Raw genomic sequence first — 20,032 nt, 5'->3', positions numbered from 1 at the left:
GGTAGGGGTAACAACTGTAGCAACAATGACAGGCTGTGCATCAGGATAGGATTAACGGAAAGCAGTAACATGCTACCCTACTCTAATGCAAGCAGTATAGAGAAGAATAGGCGATATCTGGTGATCAAGGGGGGGGCTTGCCTGGTTGCTCTGGCAAGTAGGAGGGGTCGTCAACTCCGTAATCGAACTGGGCAGCAGCAGCGTCGGTCTCATAGTTTACCGGAGAGAAGAGGAGGAAGAAATAGTAAATATAAAGCAAACATAGCATCCCAAAGCATAACGTGGTAATACGACGTGTCGGGTGTGATCTAACGTATGTCTGCACGAATAGGTGAAGGGGGAAAATTCAACCGGGAATGTTTTCCCGGTCCCGGACCTGTGCCAGACAGATGACCGGAGGGGGAAAGTTCCATGTTCAGCATGCTAGAGGCATGTGACAAATGAACGGACCGCTTATTCGGATTGGTTGGATTTTTCTGAGCAACTTTCATATAGAAAACATTTTCATCCGAGCTACGGATTATTTTATATGATTTTTGAAAGATTTAACAATATTCTGGAATTATTTATATTAACAGAAAAGGAATATGACGCCAGCATTGCGTGGGGATGACGTCAGCAGTCAACAGACTCGCTGACCAGGGTCAAACCGGGCCTATGGGTCCAGTGGGACCCACATGTCAGCCTCTGTTAGTCTAATAGTAATTTAAACTAAACTAACAGTCTAATTAGAGGGGTGGGCCCCATATGTCAGTGAGTGTTTAGGCTAGTATAGTTACTTTTTAAAAAAACGTTTACTAAACTAATTATGAGAGCGGGGGCCCACATGTCTGTGACAGAAGCCGGCCCAGTCAGCGTTGACCTCAGTCAACTGGTCAAAGTGGGGCTCCTGGGCCCACCAGTCAGTGGCTGGGGCCTGCCCAGTCAGCAGTTGACTAAAGTCAACAGGGCAGCCGGGTCCCAGGGGCCCACGGGTCAGCGACCCAGGGGCGGGGCCCATCGAGCCACGTCGGCGTCGGCGCCGGAGAGAGCTCCGGCGACCAAAAACGCGGCGGAGCTCGCCGGACTTGGCCGGAAAAACGCTACGGTGCTCCGTTCGGGGCGTGCTTAGGCTCGTTCGAACGAGCGTCCAACGCCGCATCCATTTACGGGAGCGGTGCGGCCGTAAACGGCCGGAAGCTACGGCGGCGAGCGGCGGAGCGGACGCCGGAGTTTGGCCCTCGCGCGAACTGCGGCTAGACGGCACGGCAAGACTACTGGGGAGGCTCTACGGGGTCCTGGCAAGGCCTAGAGCATGGTGGCGAGCTCGGGTGAGCACGACATCGACGAGGACGACGGTGACGAGCTCCGTTGCGGAGTGGGCTTCGGGCAGCGATGGCAACGGCGGCTACGGTAATGAATCCGTGCGGGGGAGCGAGGGGAGGGAGACGTGGTGGCTCACCGGGAGCCGTAGGGAAGTGGCAGTGTGCTCGGGGAGGCGCGGAGCATCCGAAATCGACGGCGATAGACGGCGGCGACCCGAGGAAGGAGAAGAAGATGGCGGCGGCGTGGAGGCCTCCCAGCTCGTTCCGTTCGGCGTAGTCGACGTAGTCGACAGCGGGGAGCCGTTCGGGCACGTCGGCGGGGCAATCGGGGCACGGTGGCCGCGGGATCGAGCGTCGCGGCGGCGAGCTCTCGGGCAAGCTCGCAGCGGGAGTGATAGAGAGAGCGAGGGAGAAAACTGGGGTAGCTAGGGTTTCCCGGGGGTACGGGGGCGGCCTTAGCCGTGCGGGGGCTCGGCGGATGGTCGCCGCGTGGCCATCCGCGGCCTGGACGAGCGCCCGGCGGCCACCGAGCTCGGATGAGCAGTAGGAGGAAGGAGGGGACTCCAGGTGGGCTGGGCCGCACCTGTAGCTAGTAGGCCTAAGTGCACAGTAGAACTTAGGCCCCTTTTTATTTTCTTATTTCTGTGTTCTGTTTTTCTTTTACTGTTTTATTTTAGTTCCTCTTTTATTTTTATTTTTTCTGTTCTACAAAAATTACCACTAGTGCCTAAATTTGTATTTATCAACAAACTACTGTGAGATTAATCCTTAACCCATAATAAAATAGTTTTAGCATTTTATAAATTCAATAGGCATTTTTTAATTGTTTTCACTATTGTTTTAATTGTTTTAGAGCCTTTAAACATTTTATCAAAGCTTGGTTCCTCCACCATAATTACTTACGATTTATTTGACACAACCCGAACATTTTAGTTTTGATATTTGAAAATTTTACTGTTTGCCTATATTTTATATTTTAACTTGAATCGTTTTTGAACTAACTCGAGTTTATCAACAGTAACCGAGGTGACGTGGCACCATCAGCAGAGGTTTACTGTAGCTTGATTATCCGGGCGTCACATAATCGTTATCAGTTTCCTCACTTGATGCTTGTTCATGAATACCTCATTGCCCCATACGCAAAAAGGGTCGATGTGTGGATCCTTGCCAAGGGAATATGTACCTACAAGCAACAAGTCAATATTAGAAGCTAACAATTGTCCCGGCCTGGATCTATTTGCACTACATTATGGAACGACGGGGGGAGTACTAGCTGAGGGATGAAACTAACCTTGGCGGAAAATGGTGGCCACTCCCGTTGTTGTCCTACATAAGTAGTGGAAAGGCATGATAAGTACAACAACCATAACATCAAACAAATATAGAAACGGTAAACAACATCATCTCCAAATGATAGCTTGAATGTGTTGGTTTCAGCATGCTGTTAAAGCAGATATAAAATGGAAGGGAATGTTACCTACAACAGGCTTAATAACCGTTAAATATTGCAATTCAAACTATTATTTTTGAAAATGAATAGAATGTAGGTCATGCTTAAACATCACACTGGATAAATGTGTAAAAATGAAATAAAGGGCATGTGTTAACTACACCAGACATAACTGGAACCAAATATAGCCGTTCAAACTGGTATTGATGCAATCGAGCGGCACAGTTCTGACTTGCACACAATGAACATCACATTGTGAATGGCTGAAATAAACAAGACATAAATGATCAGTATAACAACCAAATATAGCCATTGAAAACTGGACAGAGTCTCACTGCAACCAACCTAACAAGCAAATACAGATAAACAGGGGATATGCTTGAAAACTGGATAAATGCTCACTGCAACCAACTTAACAAGCAAATACAGATAAACAAGGCATCTGCTTGAAAACTGGACACATGCTCACTACAACCAACCTAACAACCAAATACAGATAAACAAGGCATCGGCTTGATAACTGGACAAATGCTCACTGCAACCAACCTAACAACCAAATACAAATAAACAAGGCATCTGCTAGATAACTGGACAAATGCTCACTGCAACCAACCTAAGAACTAAATATAGATAAACAAGGCATCTACTCACTATAAACAACCAAATATAGCCATTCGTGAAACTGAAGTGGAAAATTCATACTTAAACATCACATAACCCTATTGAACATTAGATTTTTTACATAGCTGAAATAATTAAACATGGCACAGTTAAAATACCGCATGACAAAAGCTACTACAACAAAGAGTATGGGTTGGCAAGCTAGAAAAGGTAAGATTTGCTGATAGGATGTTGCCTCACATGTCATGGACGGGATCCTTCTAGTTGGAAGAGCACAGACCCATGGTGCGCTCTCTGATGTCACAGATGGGCTGCTTCACCTTGGAATAACCTTTGTGGGTGCCCTCCTCGTGGTCGCGGTCGATGAGATCTGACATGGCAATTGAGGATCCCAAGTCGCCGTTGTAGAACGCGTCCTTCAAAAATGGGCAAATGGGCTCGATGGCATATGGCATACAAGGATCGCAAATCCTTGACCACTTGGCGGAGGAGATCAGCGGCAGGGCAGTTGAAGAGATCGACGGTGGTTGAACCAGAGGGGTTGGGGATGGACCACTTAACCTGTGACATGGCTCGCGTGAAGCCGTCGTTGTCGACGAGCTTGATGTTGTAGCCAGCTTTCCCAGGATACAGTAATACGCTAGCCCACTGACGTGAAGCCTTCGGCATGGCAACGTTGTCAACATCTTCGCTGGCTTCCGCGGCGAGGTGTTGCTCCGGATCGACAGGTCGGGGCGAATGGCGGTCACCTCGCCAATGTCCGTCGGAGGGTCCATGATAAACCTCTTCTTGGCCGAACGCTCGTCGGGCTCCCCGGGATATGTGGTCGAGCTTAGGCTGCGACATTCTGGAGCAGGGGATGTGGATCTGGCGGGGAGGGACACCAGAGGCCTCATCTAAATACTCAGGGGAGTAGGGCGACGGTATTGGAATCGCTGGGTAACCTGAACTTTATTATCTAAGCTAGGAGGAACGGGCAGACCGGCAGGGGCTGGAGGCGGTGGCAGCAAGCTAGGGTTCGAGGGGGGGAGGGGGCCAGGTGGGGAGACTATGTGTGTGTGTGGAGGGGGCGGGGTGGTGTTTGAGGATACGCCGCGGCTACTGAAAATTTTAGTAATGGTGGGTGGAGATGGTGGTGGACGAGGGAGGGCGACAGTTCAAATGCCTCGGCTACTGCAATTTTACTATAAGGTCGGTGCTGGAGGAGTGGGGGCGATGGTTGAAGTACGACGGCTACTAAAATTTGGGTAAAGGAATTGGTGCGAGGCAGGAGTACCCAAGAGCGCACACGGTTTAATAAGAATATGCGTGTATGATAATAAGGAAAAGCGTGGCCAAACCGCTGATTTTTGCAACGCTCAAGGCACGTAGTTTGTCTTTAGATTTGACATGGAATTCAATCTAAATAAACTACCTGCCTTTAGCTTGCACAGGTGGTGATTTTACACGGCACTAGCATCGCACACGATTAAGCCAGTACCTCCACCTTTGCTGGCGCTTGCACATGCATGGTGATTCACAGCGCACTTGCATCGCACACGGTTAAGCCAGTACCTCCACCTTTACTCGTGCTTGCGCAGTCGTGGTGATTCACAACACACTTGCATCTCGCACGGTTAAACCACTACCTCCACCACTACTAGCGCTTGCATAGTCGGGGTGATTTCACAGCCCACTAGCATCACACACGGTTAATCACTACCTACACCCTTGATAGCGCTTGCGCAGCCGTGGTGATTTCACAGCGCAGTTGCATCGAACACGGTTAAGCTAGTACACCCGTGTCCATTGGGCGCCATACGAGTCTTTGCAGCAAAAAAAAGTTAGCGAGGGTCAGAAGACAGCCACACCAGCATGTGGCCCAAATATATATGATAGAGGCAAAGGTGTCCCGTCTTTCGATGAGATGGTGGCTATCGTTTTGGAGGAAGTCGACTTTGACGATCCGACTACGAACGTGCGAGGATGTCGCGCCTTAGCAATCGCTAAACCAACTCCGAGAGGTTATGACCACGCCGGAGCACGATCAACCTGACCACGAAGGTCTGTTTCCTGCAGGCAAACGAAGAACAAGCAAGAAACTAAGATTGCAATCTGGATATTGCGAATATAAGAGGAAAGCTTTATTGATCAAGGTGGGGTTCTATGACGCCTTTGTCTGGTCGTTGAACACAAACGAAGTACGCGAAGTCGCAGCTATGGCGAACTTTTAATCTAAACAAAACCCAAAGTCTAAACGGCGCCCTAAGGGCTGTATATATGGAGGAAGAGGAGGGAATTTCGTGGCCCTTGAGGGAGGGGTCCGAAACCAACCCTAACTCTTGTTTCCCCACACATACGGACTCTAAAAACAGCCTATACTTAAGTATTTTGAAATTACATGGGTCTGGCCCAATAATAAGGTGACGCAGCACCTAGAATAGCCTATGGACGAATATTATGAAGTGGCATCTTGTATATTTCGTCCAAGGCTTCATGCACTCATTATGGTGGCCTCAAAGTCCTGAAATCATCACTTGTAACTCCGTTCTTGTTCCCCTCGCGCATGCCATCATCTCCATGCTTGGTCTTGCTCCAGTGTTCATCCCTATTATCCATGACAGGCCCTTCATTTGTAAGCAAAACAAATGTATCCAATTTAGGCAGCATCATATTCTCATGAACATTAGAATCATTACCAAGAAACGAAAGTACCTGATAATTTAATTGGCGTGCGCGAGCTCTAGTAATTGGTCCAGTATGTATAGCAGCAGGGTTGTGGGTGTAACAATGGTATTGATGTCCTCATCAACATATGAGTGAAAATGGTGGCTGTGATGTTCAAAATTCCAATGCACAACTTTGACCGCGCGGGCCCACGGTTGGGCGCATCGTCGAAGATCGATGAGAGGGTCCAGAAGTCAAGAACCACCTGAAAGTGACTAAATATATTTAGGAATATAGGATGTGATGTTTTTAAATACACAATGCACAACTTTGGTGGCACCTGCCTCGCAAACCCGAAAGCATCCTTGGATATATCTAAGGATAATTATTTCTGTGCCCTTAGTTGAGTCCCACTCGGCAGTTTTGCCCATAATTTTTGAAAACACCCGGTCCTGCCCAAGCAACTTTGACTTTTCGTTGGACCAGTTTGCCCATGCTTCTTCACTATGTTGTGAGACAATGCCAAATGGGACCCATCACTCACAAAACCATCACAGTTCCTTTTATTTCTCTCCCGTCGGTCAAACCCTTGTCTGTGATCCCCTCCCCCTCTCTCTCAAGTCTCAAGTCCCATCGATGGTGGAGCCACAGATCCCGTCCATGCCAGCGGGGGAAGGCCAGCAGGGCCCCGTCGGTGGTGGAGCCACAGATCCCGTCCATGCCAGCGGGGGAAGGCCAGCAGGGCCCCGTCGGTGGTGGAGCCACAGATCCCGTTGGGATTAGGCTCGAGCGCCCGCAGGAGGAGAACTGCCCTGATCCGCCTCGTCTCCACGCCCGAGTTCCGCCTCGTCTCCTCTCCGTGCTTGATCCGTCGAGTTTGGGTGCGAGCGCCGCCCTGCTCGTGCTCCTTCCTCTCCTCTTCCCTCTCCCTTTCTCTCGCGGCTCTGTTTCTCTCAGCCTCCTCTTTTCTCTTCATTAACAGGAGCAGCGAGCTGCAAGAATGCCACCATGGCCGCTGCCCATGGAGGTCCCCCTCCCGATTCGTTCGCCGCCGCCCTCGATCCGTTCACGCCGACATCTTTGTGGATTTGTGGTGACGAGCTGCGCCGCCGCGACCCAGTTCGATCCAGCACTACATCATGCGAGCGAGGCACGAACCGCAGCGCTGGTGTCCCCGTTGACCCTTCGTCCACGCCTACATGGGCCAGCCTCCACCGACGCCTCCAGCTGCCCAGATCCAGGGGGCCTCCCGGCACCAGCATCGGGCCAGGCGCGCAGCAAGCCCAACACCGCCGGCTCACGTCCCCGCGAGCTGCACCTACTCCCTCTCCTCCCTCCGTTTCAAAATAGACTAGTAGAATGGCAGTGCGTTGCTACGAGCTACGGTGCATATAAATAAATCAAACACAGACATCAAACGGGGCGCCCAGCAGGTTTCCAAAAATTCATCCACGTGGACAGTCCAAACTCCCCCGAATAGCAGCAACAATACCATAGAGTAAAGAATTTCATCTCTCTCACACACTCTTTTTTTGTCAAACATCTCTCTCCCATTGGGATCTCTCTCACACACACTCCCTTCTCTATGTATCAGTAGCAGCGGCATGAACATCAACAGTAGTGTAGCAGCAGCGGCACGAATATCAACAGTAGTGTAGTAGCAGTGTCGCCGGTACGCACGGGCCGTCTCCCCTGCCCTTCCTCGCTCGAGCGACGCTATCCCCTACCTTTTCCGCCACATTTGCTTGGCACTGTGCTCCCTCTTCCTACCCTTCTATCTGGCTCATAAATAATAGCAAAGGATATAAGATTTAGAATGCTTAAGGTCTGAAATACTTTAATCTCTACCAACTAGAGGCACAAATAACTACATTTAAAAGCAAGCACAGATAACTACATTTAAAAGCAGAAATATATGCTATCTTCATCAATAAATAAAGAGTAAAAAAGCAGAGGACCGAAACCAAATAATTAGGCATGAATGTTATAGGTCATTTAAAGGCACCATGAAAATGTTGCAAACCATTGTACTGCTACCACTTACAAAAATTTAACAACAATTCTCAACTCCGCCAGCATGCAATACATTTATTACTATAGGAGACTGGATACAAATTTCTTTGTAAAAGGTTTCATACACTCTTGTTAATGTGTAAGTACATCAAACATGTTCGAACAAGCAGGAATGATGAGGTAAAATTAAACCATGGATATCAGACTACCAACTCCCATTTAATAGTAGAGATAATTCTGGTGCACATGAGACGGTGTCATTATTTGTTTACCCGTTAAAACTCTTTTCCTGTTGTTCCTCGTCTATCCACTATCTCCCCCTCTCTTATCCAAACTTATCAACTGGTAATCTACATCGAAGACCACACCAGGGTTTCAAGGGGGGGGGGGGGTACGCATCAAGAGTTGGGTAAAGCAAGACCCGATTTTATTTCAGATTGAGCCTCATAATAGAATTTAAAAAACTTCCATGAAACTTGAAGCATTATGTGCTCTTGTCCACGAAGAGAGATATAGCCTTATAGCACCAGCATGCCTGTCTATGTTACTCCTCAAGCCAAACTATAGAACTTTTATCTGTCGACAACCTGTCCAAAGACACTGGCTAATTACATTTAAGCCTTCCTCTTCGGTCTTCTCATCGACGTGACCATCGTCGACATTGCCCACCATGCTTGCTCGCATCTACTTGGTCCTTGTCAAGTACATCCACGCTTCCAACTCTCACCTCATCACCATGCTCGCTGATGCATATGTCAAGTCCAGACACACATGTGGGTGTACTATTTTCATCTGACACATGAATGGCCATTGCCACGCCCGCCCTTCTTGTTTGTTACGCCCCTACTAACCTCGCCGCCGTGTGCGTCCTTATCCTGAGAAAAATACATTCAGAACATTATAAAAATCATAATATTTAAATGTATTTTTTGAGTCAATGGAAGATGCGGTTCTGCACCTTCACTTCATTATCAGAAGAGTCAAAAGTTAGGATTTAATATACTCCCTCCGTCCCAAAATTCTTGTCTTAGATTTTTCTAGATACAGATGAACCTAAAATGTGACTTGATACATCCGTATTTAGACAAATCTAAGACAAGAATTTTGGGACAGAGAGAGTAGCTTTCAACAGGAATAATGTGTACTATAATCAAGCATGGGCTAGGTTATCAATGAGAAAGCATAATACAGAAGCAAGCTGAAGCTACCCACTCTTAGGTTTATAGTGTATATTGCATACTACAGAAGCATAATTTTTTGAGATTAACGCTACAACTTTGTCATGCATCAGGGTATCTTTGTTTTGAAAAGAACACATCCTGTGTGGAATGTGGCTGGTAACATGTGCTCATTGTTCCGGGTGTGTCGAGATCTGCAAGTATTAGCATAAGAAACTCTTCAGTTGTACCACAATCTACCAATGCCTGAAACAAATAGAATTATTGAAATGGCCTACTCATCAAATTATTACCCAGAGTGTATAACTTATCTTTCAAGTAAATAAGATCGCGTGTGAAAAGAGATATGTCCAAGCTTTCCTTATAGATTACTACATGAAACTTAGCTCTCTCAGGAGATGAACCTATGATGAGAAGTTCATACCGATCATGTACATGAAAGCATTGACTATAGCCACTCCTGAAATGTAGATTAGAAAAATAATGCAGACCAAAAAAACATGGTGAGCGAGTGAAAGACTGAACTTACCTTTACCAAGATTTCCGCATCTGCCAAACAAATTCCAACACTGACTTTTATCCAAGCGCTGCTCTGGCTCTTTTCCTTCATACGTATCACCCTGGAATGAAACATATCACATTAGAAATACTTAGATGTATCCTGAAAAATAAAATGATAGCAATTAGTATTATTCAGTAAATGAACAATGAGATTTTTGGAAAATACATTGTAGTAACATATTAGCATTTTTGTAGTACCATAAGAACATATTAAATTAGGCCAAGCTCTGGAAACGCCCATTCTTTTCATGTTATTATTCATATAATGGGATTTGAAAAGAAGAGCGAGAGAGAAGGAAACATGATGGAATTATTAGTATGCTTTCCATGTTACAAGCACATGCTTATAGAAGAACACATTTCCGCATCTATCATAGATTCATAGTATGTCCTAGCTCTGTCGCTACAAAATGTGCGTGCATTATAGTTAGCATGGAAGAACACCGTCTGGTAACATCACCATGCCAAAATGTAGTGCAAGATGATGAATTGACTTGAATTAACTGTCCTCTGTAATCTTTTGGTGATAAGATGCATTGCTCTATCTATTATATCTCGTATTCTTCATGTTCTTTGAGCCATCAGTAGAGAAGGCAAAATAATTTCAATAGTTCCAAACATAAACTCCTGATGTTGCTCTCTGATCAAGTTCATTTGGAATTTCTACCAAAAAAATGTTCCCTGTTCAAAGAGATGCTTGACACAACTTGGTTTGATTTAATATAACCATCAGAGAGTGAGGGACGAACCTGCATGCTCTCAGCTCTCATGTCCATGTCAGAACTTGCATGTTCCTATACAAAGCTGGGGGCAGCAACACCTTCCCAATGAAGAGTAGAGGCAAATCTGTGACCGATTGCGCCTCACAGACTCAAGGTTTCTGTAAACTGTTAAATTATTCAGAGCATGATGACGGGGATGATATCCCATATATCTTTTGCGTACTGTGTATCATACGGTCACTGCTGAACTTGGGGGAACCAGCTGTGTTGAGCATAAATGTTTTTGTCCAAAGCTGCAGGTAGAGACGGATATGATGTGATTAGGAGGATCAAACAGTCTGAGTGACTATCTACCAGTCTATCTGTCTATGTGGAGTTAGTAATGAAATAACAAACTAAAAATGTTAATGACACATGAAACAGAGTGGAAAAATCCACGATAACGGAATAATGTTCAGAAATGAAAATCAGTTTTCTGAAGTTATTTTTGGATTGGAATGCATAGAATGACTCTCCTGAAGCTAGGTTCATCAAAGCTCATATATCAACAGCCAACATATGAGTAATTATAGCACATCTAGCACATGTATTCTCTGATTGGCTATGATGTTCTTCCAACATACTGATAAACGCTTCAGTGTGAAATAAGAAATATTCCTAACAATCAGTGAAGTCGTTCATAGTGAAATACTGATGTACCATTGGGTAAAACTTGCACAGAGGCATAGGCATATAACTGTCATGTTCAAATGCATTGAAACCTAACGAATCTAAATCTAACAATGTCATTCTTGTGAAATATCATCCAAAAATAGTTAATATAATAGAGAAGAGAAGTAGACACACTGAACAAAACATGAGAAATATTTAGCTTTTCGTTAATACAATGATCAAGATACAAATGCAATGATTAGAGGGGACACAAAAAAGGCCTTGGCATTAACTCACATGAAGTGAAATAAATAACAGGTTTGTGGTAACACTCCAATCTGATGCACAAGAACTCTGAATAAAGCATCACCAGATCGAGAAATACTTGGTTCTATAGTCCCATGCATGAACATTTCTACACTTTCAAGTTTTTGGATCAACGACACTAAATAAACAGAGCATCTACCAAAAAAACATTATGTCACGAAAGCATTTCCCATGTCTTCTGTTATTAGGTCTATACAGGATAGTATTAGGCCAAAAAAGTGAAAGAGTGTAATGAGAAGGTCTAGCAAGTATATATATACTTTTTCTAAGCTGCCAATTTATGGTTACAGAGAAGATCCTAGAACTGTAGAGTCAACTCACAGAAAAGGGAGCCAAACAGGGAAAGCCATCAGAGACAAATAGTCCTTAAATCATCCTTCAGATAGCAATGTTGGAATTGATATATATATATATATTGTAATAATTTCCTTTAAACTGCAGTTTTTTAAAATGAGCTCATTTACTGTCGGCTTCGTCATATTTAGGTGCAGTCGAAAGAGAATCCAACTCAAAAGCTAGCAAAGCTCCATCCTGGATACGACAGAGTACGGGCATATTTAAGCATTGACTGCTTGATCAGTTGTGGCTTGTTAAATATTAATTGTACCTAGTTAAATAGTAATTGTCCCTACTTACATGGTACAAGGAACACTTTCTCAACAAATGCAATGTACACAACCAAAAGGAAGCGAAGTACGTACTATTATGCAGCTTCCAGAATGATAAAGATCGTGTGGGTCACTAATATCAAGTTCAAAAATCAAACATGCATCAAGTGAGCGAGTTTCAAATCATCTAATCACTTACAAAGAGAACTCTGTCATGTGACTGAATACCACGTCTCAAAGATGACCATGTGGGTTGAGGCACAAGCAAGGGTGAAGGCACCATTGTTTAGACCATGGCGTGACAAAAAGAGTGATGGGAAATTAGGAGCACAAGCAAAGGTGTTTGGATAAATTCAAGAAATCAATCCAAATCACAGAGTGGGGAAAGTAATCTGACCTTGTCAAGGAAGATATTTACGTAATTGAACTAATATAATCAATTTTCAAAGAGAAATAGCCAAATCTTAGACTACTTTCATCAACCACATCAAGAACTGTATGTTTGCATGAGCACACAGGAAGGGGATGCCGTACCTTGTAAGGGAAGAGCAACAAACTGACAAGTTGTCGGCCGGCCTGGAGGAGGACCAGAGGACGTTGTCTTCTCCACTCCTTCACGAGGTGGTACTTGACAGCCACGGCGAGAAAGCGGGCATCAGGATACATGTGCAAACAACGGAACCAACATCTCTGTAGGCGGCGTCTGATGAGATATCTTTGGCGTGTTCAACATTTCATGAGATTTGTTCGTCGGGTTCGGCATACCTGTGTACCGCTGGCATGGTCTTCTTGCGCCGCTCGTCGCAGCCTGCCTTGGGTTGAAACTGCCCTGCCCTGGGGTTTAGCGCAGGTGGCGGCGACGCCTTCAGGAAGGTTGAATGACACCCACGGGCGCCATCATCGTAGGGCTTTCGGCCAAATCCACTGCTGCACTGGGGCTCCACAGCAGCGCCTCCAAGAAGGGAAGCGGCGCCAAAAGCGTCGCCGTTGCTGCCGCTAGCAAGGAGCTAGCGAAGGGATCTCTCTCGGAGACAGAGCAGCAGAAGGTCAGACACCACACCAAATCCATCAGGTACCCAAGCCAATGGATGCGATGGGTGGATGCATTTATCATATCTGAGGGGCAACAGGGAACCCGGCGATGGTGCATCTGGACGTGCGAGAGCAAGCCACACAGGAGCCTGGTGACGAGCCAAGGGCAACCACGGCGTGGGCCAGGGCCGGCAGAGCACAGCGGACGGAGGGCCAAACGCGGCTGGCATACGCAGATCCGCGGAACTCCGGGCAGAGCATCGCCATCGGCGCCCCCCGTGGAGTCAAGCGGGAGTGGGGGAAGCGGGCGGTGGAGGAGGGCGCTGGGGTTGGGTCGCGGTCGGACGAAAGGACAGGTCCGGCGATGATGTAGCCATCGCACGCGATATGATCTGTGCGCCGCAAGCAGGCCCAACGGCGGCCATCGAGTGCCGCGCAGAGTGCCACGATGGGGAGGAGGTGGGCCACGCGAGCAGCCGAGTGCCGCGCAGATCAAGCTGGCCGCCGGTGGGAAGCCAGCTGACGGCCACCATGAGCGAAGGTGAAGATTGGATCGAGGGGCGGAGAAGCTCGCGCGAATGGACTTGGATTTCGACGGGAGACGCGTCCCTGCTTTGAGGAGCCGCCTTCGCCGCCGCCGGCGACAGCTGCCGGCGACGGCGGCTTGGTTGTGGTGGGGGTCTGTGGCGGCTAGGGTTGGGGGGCGCCCCGGTGTCGCCCTAGGAGGAGAGCGACATGGGAGCGAGCTCACGCAAGGTCCTCTCCAGACTGATTTGCAATCTCGCAGTGGCACGGCTGCGTCAGGAAGATCGAGGGGATCGAGAGGAGCGGAGTCGTAGGTTTTTCTTTGTTTCGGTGCTGGGTGCGTTTTTTTGCGTGCGAGGGGGAGGGCAGACGAAAAAACCAGCGAAAAAAACCGGACGAAAGTGGTGGGATGTTTTCTGAGTGATTGGTCCCATTTGGAAGTGTCTAGTGAGACAGTGAGGAAGCAAGGGCAAATAAGTCCAACGAAAAGTCCATAGACGGTCAACACACGGTCAAACGACACTAACTGGATGGAAACAGGACGGAAGGGCAAAACCATAAGAGGAGCAAACGGGCTTGGGCAAAACCGAGGGTTTTCAAAAACTAGGGGTAAACCTGTCGAGTGTGACCCAACTAGGGGTATAAAATCAATTATCCCATATATCTATAATGACATAATGTTGTAGCTACCTAGCTAGGGTGCTTGACCCACCTCCCACTTCGTGTCAGCGGGGCAGATGCACGTAATGATACTTTGGTCATACATGCATGTCGCCATGACCTACCATAAGACGGGCCAGTGAATCTATCGCTTGGTCAAACAACAACTGTTGTTATCGACAAAAAATGCATATAATCCGCTTGGAGCAATAGATTGAACCATCATAAAAAATCGCACGAGAGGGACCACAAAACCAACACCGCCTACATGCGGCCCAAAATGATGTATGTTGGAAGGGGTGATGTGTGTTTTCAATATTGATATGGAAAAACGATAATATGGAACCGTGAGAAGGAAGCGTGAGCTAGCACGACACATGCGCACAGTGCTTACCCATATAAAAAATCACAACCAGAACTGCATGTGCTGTCGAAAGGGATGAGGATTGCCGTTCGATCTGGGAGCATCCAATGATGCAGATGTACGACCCATGAGGTTTGGGTTCTGACCAATATGAACGCACGACTCAGATCACGCGCGGAGCAGGGGGCAACAGCCACGGTTTGGTAGGCACACGACTTTCGCGAGTGAACCTTGTGCTATTTGAAAACATTTCGTGAGGTTTTTAAATCGTCGTAAATCCAAAACTCACCCAAAAATCGTGAAAGTTGGCATGGTGTCACGACATGGCCCATATATGTTGAGGAAAAAAATTGTTCATTTTTGGGCAAGTTTTATTACAAGCCTTTTACAAACCAGAGCTTCTCTCAACTAGCCTCGTGGTTTCGGTAGGGAAATGTGTGCCCCTTGTGGGAGAAACGATAATCATTGCCTCTTTTTGCCTTGTATTTTCTTCTACACGCAACATGGAATGACAGGATATCCGTGCTAAAATTAAAAATTATTCAGGGTTCGTTTGGCCTTTTTATACATTAATTGAGTTTCCTAGGCATTTAATGTCTATAATTCAAATCTTAACTAGAAATACATGCTCCAGTTCACCAAAATGGCTAGAAAAATCATATTTGTGTCCTTGGGTGCATGTTTAGGTCCCATGCAAGGAATGGGAATGAATTACAACCGTACCGGCGTCCTCGCTCGTCCTCAAACATTTGGAATCTCGGTTTTTAAATCCCCGTAAATCGAAAACTCACCAAAAAGTCATGAAAGTTGGCATGGTGTCACGTCATGGTAGATATATGTCATGGTCAAAACATTGTCCAATTTGGGCCAAGCTTTATTACAAACCTCTCACAAACCAGAGCCTGTCGCAAGAACCCTCGTGGTTTCGATAGGGAAACGTGTCCTCCTGTGGGTGAAACGATAATCACTCCCTCTTCTAACCTTGTATTTTCTTCTACATGCAACATGGAACAATAGGAGATTTGCGCTGAACTTTGAAATTATTCAGGGTTCATTTGACCTTTTTATTCACTAATTGAGTTTTCTAGGCATTTAATGTCCATAATTCAAATCTAAACTACAAATACATGCTCCAGTGCACCAAAATGGCTAGGAAAAACGTAAATGTGTACTTTGGGTGCATGTTTAGGTCCCATGAAAGGAATGAATTCAACCGTCTCGGCATCCTGGCTCGGCGTCAAACATTGCGAATCTTGGTTTTTAAATCTCCGTAAATCCAAAACTCACGAGAAAATCATGAAACTTGGCATGGTGTCACTACATGACACATATATGTCGTGGTAAAAAAATGTCCAATTTGGGACAAGCTATATTACAAACCTCTTACAAACCGAAGCGTCTCGCAATCCTCGTGGTTCCGGTAGGGAAACATGCCCCCCTTGTGGGTGAAACGATAATCGCTGCCTCTTCTCGACTTGAATTTAGTTTTCTACAGGCAACATAGAATAACAGGAGTGTCATGTGGAAATTTGAAACTGTTCATGGTTCGTTTGGCCATTTTATATATTAATTGAGTTTCTAGGCATTTAATGTAGTCCATAATTCAAATTTTAACTACAAGCACATGCTCCAGTGAAGCAAAATGGGTGGAAAATCGTACATGTGTCATTAGGTGCATGTTTAGGTCTCATTGAAGGAATGGGAATGAATTACAAACATCTCGTCGTCCTGAAACATTGAGAATCTCGGTTTTTAAATCCAAGTAAATCGAAAACTCGCCCAAAAAACATCAAACTTGGCATGGTTTCATGACATGGCACATATATGCCATGGTAAAAAAATCGTCCTGTTTGAGACAAGGCACACACGTTAATAGCCAACAAAGTCCTTTTGAAACAAATAGCTGACACGTCAATATCGCAAACGGTTGTATTATATGAACTGTGTGTTCCTGTAACCATTTAAGTGCGGCCACACGTCCCTCTTTTCTTATGGGATAGTACTACTCCGTCCTCGTTCATTGGTTATCTTTGTGTTTTGTGCCAAAATTTAACCATACTCGGTGGCGTGCGTGCAACTATTTGATTAGGCAGGACGAGCGCGAGAAGTCCGCCGTGCAGGCTTGACGGGATGCGTACATCCTGTCCACCTCACAGGCTTGATGGGACATGTGCTAGCAGCAAGGCCGCCCAGCCTCACTGGGAAGCGAGCTCTTTGACCTCCATCCACCAGCTGCCCACCTCGCTCACAACTTCTCCATTAATGGCGGCCGAGCCGCTGCTTAACATGCGGTTAATTAAAGCACCTGGACGGAGGGTGTTTGCTTGTCATCCCATGGCCCCGCTTAACGTTAGCATTTGCTTTATTCGTGTTTGCAACTCGTATTCCGGCCTAATTTAAAATGTCACATAGGGCAACGGATAATACGACGATAACTAAAATGGCAACGGATAATACAACGATAAATTTACAATGGCGCAGATAATAACTGTCTTACATATTCCAGATAATTTATAATGCCACATGCGGGATAGCCCGGAAGACACGGGGGCAAGGAAGAAGGAAATCACAGACAACATTCTGGGTCGCTACTGTCTCTACTCCTCGATGGATCACCGGGCGATGATATCCTCTAGCTCCTTCAATTCCTCATGACTAGACTTAACAGCAGCCGCGGATTCCTCCACCTCCTTCTCGCGCTCGATCTGGAGCTTCCTCAAGTCACCCATTAGTTCCTCGCCGACCGCTTTCAGCGTCATCCTCGAGGCACTGCTCTTCTCATGCAACATCTTCCAGCCGGCGGCCTCCACCTCCTTCTCGGTGAGTGCCTTGAGGTTCTCGATGTGGCTGGTCGCCTTCTCAACGGAGGCATCGCTGATCTCGAGAAGCTTCATCAAGCCATCGACCAGCTCCTGCTGCTTAATGAGGCCAGCGAGAATGTCGTCGTCGCTGGCCAAGGACTTCACGAATGCCAGCTCATCGCGATTGCCGACGTGGCGAGTGCGCTTCTGAGAGTCCTCGCGTGCTGGTAAGAGATCATCCAAGGGCTCCGCGCCATGCCGGGACATCTCTGCTGCGGCTGCCGCGTAGCAGCAGGACCTCTCTAGTGCTTCCGCGGCCTTGGTCTTTGCTCCCTGGTTATATGTCCACCCGAAAGTCCTCCTACTGGTCATGGCGGACCGAATTGACTGGAAAGACCAGTTTTGTGGGTGATGAGGAGAGGAACTGTGAAGTAATTTTTGAGTGGGTAGTTTTTATAGCCCGGTGCTAAGTGTGAACACATATTGGTTTGATTGGTGTGAAGAGATTTGCAATTACTTATTGCGTTGTAATCTGCAATGTGATGAGAAACAAGGTCAAAATTTATTGATGGTTCTGGCCCTACAAAGCCCGTTTCTGTAGTTCTGGCTCATCGCAAACAATTCTTATGGACCAACTGTATGCCATGCATCAGAAGGCCGAAACGGTCCCCGGATGGCGTACGGGGGCCCGCGTTCTTGGATGTAAGTGTACGTGTCTGCCACTATCACACACGGTCAAGATATCACCATCATGTCCGATGGATGCGCCGTCGTGCCTCCCACGGGGTGCTAGAAGGTTGACCACATGGTTGCTTGCCGTTGAGGCGGCCGTGGCACGCTCTGCTCGCGTCCATCTGCGCATTTTGCTCACCATTGAGGCGGCCATGGCGCGCTCCGCTCTGGCGTCCCTGCGCGCGCTCTGCTCGTCGTTGAGGCAAATTTATAATGGCAACGGTTAATAATTGTCTTACATATTCAAGATAATTTAAAATGCCAAATGCAGCAACGCCCAAAACACTCACGACCTACATATGCATACACTTATAATAAAATATAGGCTAAAAGGCTGAGCTGGCAGCCTTCCGGCAACGGTCTTCTCGGACTCCATGATCAGCATAGCACCCTTGCGGCCGTTCATTCCAAGTGTCCCGACCCGCCTCCGCCTATGGAGCTGCTGGCGCTGGGAGGCTCTTGGGGCTACTGGGCCTCTTCCAAAAGAGCTTGACAACGTGCAATCGCGCGCATCACATCTCCGCGGAACCGCTCCATTTCCATGTCTCTGGCCTGGTAGCAAATTCCTTCCATCACCTGCATCCTCAAGATACCATGTTGCCGATGCCCTAGTTCGTCCGGGACATCAACTCTGCCAAGGATGCGCTCGAGCCTGGCCACCACATCATCGGGATCGAGGTTGACACAGCCGCCGCCGGCAATGATGAAGCCGCATGCTGGCTGTGTCTTGACTGAATGGCAGAGGTCCTCTTCCCATTCCTTCTGGGGCATCAGGCTCTTGATGAGCACTTGTGATGGAGGCTCTTCGGTGGGTCGTCGATCATGCTGCCGAGTAGCTCTGGATCTTTTGCATGGTGGATGTCAAACTGCTCATCACACTTCCTCTACAATATGTCGATTGTGAGCCCAAGGACTGTCACGCTAGTATTGTTGCCGATGGGCCATGGTGCCTGCACCAGCCGGTGAAGCTCTTGCTCCTCGACCTGCTCCGGCTCGTTCTCCTTGCCGAAGATGTAACACAAGTAGGGGTCGATGTCGAAGTTTTGGTCATTGCCTGGCATGCTTGGAATAACTAATGGTAGACGGGTGAGGACTAGATCTGTGCAGAGTGTCGCGATAGTGCATTGCCGCCTAGGTTATATGCAGCAAGCCATTAGGTGGTGGCGGGAAACCAATAGGGAAGAGGCGTGGATTTTACAATTCACCCATCTGGAGTGCGGGAAGCATTCGCTGGAGTGCGGGAAGACTAAGTGGATCACACACACAATTTGAATACCGTATGCAGTGACACGTGTTATTTATCACACACGTGTTAACATAAGGAAACGTATGTGTAACTTACTAATCATCGCGCGCGAGTACTCGCAGACGCATCATGTGCGATACTCCTAGCCACCGCAAGAAACTAGTGTGCATTTTTCAAAGTTTTTTGTACAAACAGAATCGCACACGAACTAATTGCAGTAACCGTCTGCGTTATAATTTCTCATCGCAAACAGTTCATCCGAGTGCGTTGTTTGCCGCATATCACACACATCTTGTTTACACCAATCTTTTGTGTTCTTTTGGCTCATCGCAATCAGTTCATCTATGGGAACTGTATGCCTCATATCACACTCATCTTGTTAAGTTAAATCATTTCTGTTCTGTTCCCTAATCAAAAACAGTTCGTCGAAGTGAACCATATGCCGTATATCACACACACCTTGATCTGGCGGACCATTTCTGTTGCATTCCCTAATAGCAAATAGTTCATCGGAGCAAATTGTATGCCTTATATCGCACACACATTGATATGGCTGCCCGTTTCTGTTGTTCTGTCTCATTGCAAATAGTT

At 46.9% G+C, this 20,032-nt stretch overlaps 1 protein-coding gene and 1 long non-coding RNA gene across 2 annotated transcripts; one reads left to right on the top strand and one right to left on the bottom strand.

The window, feature by feature from the left end:
• The first annotated feature begins 6,647 nt into the window (after nt 1-6,647).
• On the top strand, nt 6,648-7,645 carry LOC123078291 (uncharacterized). Its single transcript, XM_044500747.1, has 2 exons — nt 6,648-6,902; nt 7,004-7,645. The coding sequence occupies exons 1-2, from the start codon at nt 6,740-6,742 to the stop codon at nt 7,369-7,371; spliced, it is 531 nt and encodes a 176-aa protein (XP_044356682.1). The 5' UTR covers nt 6,648-6,739; the 3' UTR covers nt 7,372-7,645.
• Nucleotides 7,646-8,439: 794 nt separating this feature from the next.
• On the bottom strand, nt 8,440-13,935 carry LOC123078292 (uncharacterized). Its single transcript, XR_006437321.1, has 5 exons — nt 12,847-13,935; nt 12,616-12,771; nt 10,523-10,788; nt 9,742-9,832; nt 8,440-8,909 (listed from the first exon to the last, which is right to left on the bottom strand). It is a non-coding gene; the product is annotated as an uncharacterized lncRNA (long non-coding RNA).
• Nucleotides 13,936-20,032: the final 6,097 nt, after the last annotated feature.

The sequence above is a fragment of the Triticum aestivum genome, chromosome 3D (assembly GCF_018294505.1).
Source record: "Triticum aestivum cultivar Chinese Spring chromosome 3D, IWGSC CS RefSeq v2.1, whole genome shotgun sequence".
Lineage (NCBI taxonomy): Eukaryota > Viridiplantae > Streptophyta > Magnoliopsida > Poales > Poaceae > Triticum > Triticum aestivum.
Note: the sequence above shows the minus strand (reverse complement) of the source record. Positions and strands in the feature narration are given on the sequence as shown.

Coding starts and splice junctions, on each gene's coding strand:
- LOC123078291 (XM_044500747.1), top strand. CDS start 6,740: ATGCCAGCGGGGGAAGGCCAGCAGGGCCCCGTCGGTGGTGGAGCCACA. Junction 6,903..7,003: donor GCTTGATCCGTCGAGTTTGG/GTGCGAGCGCCG, acceptor CTTCATTAACAG/GAGCAGCGAGCTGCAAGAAT.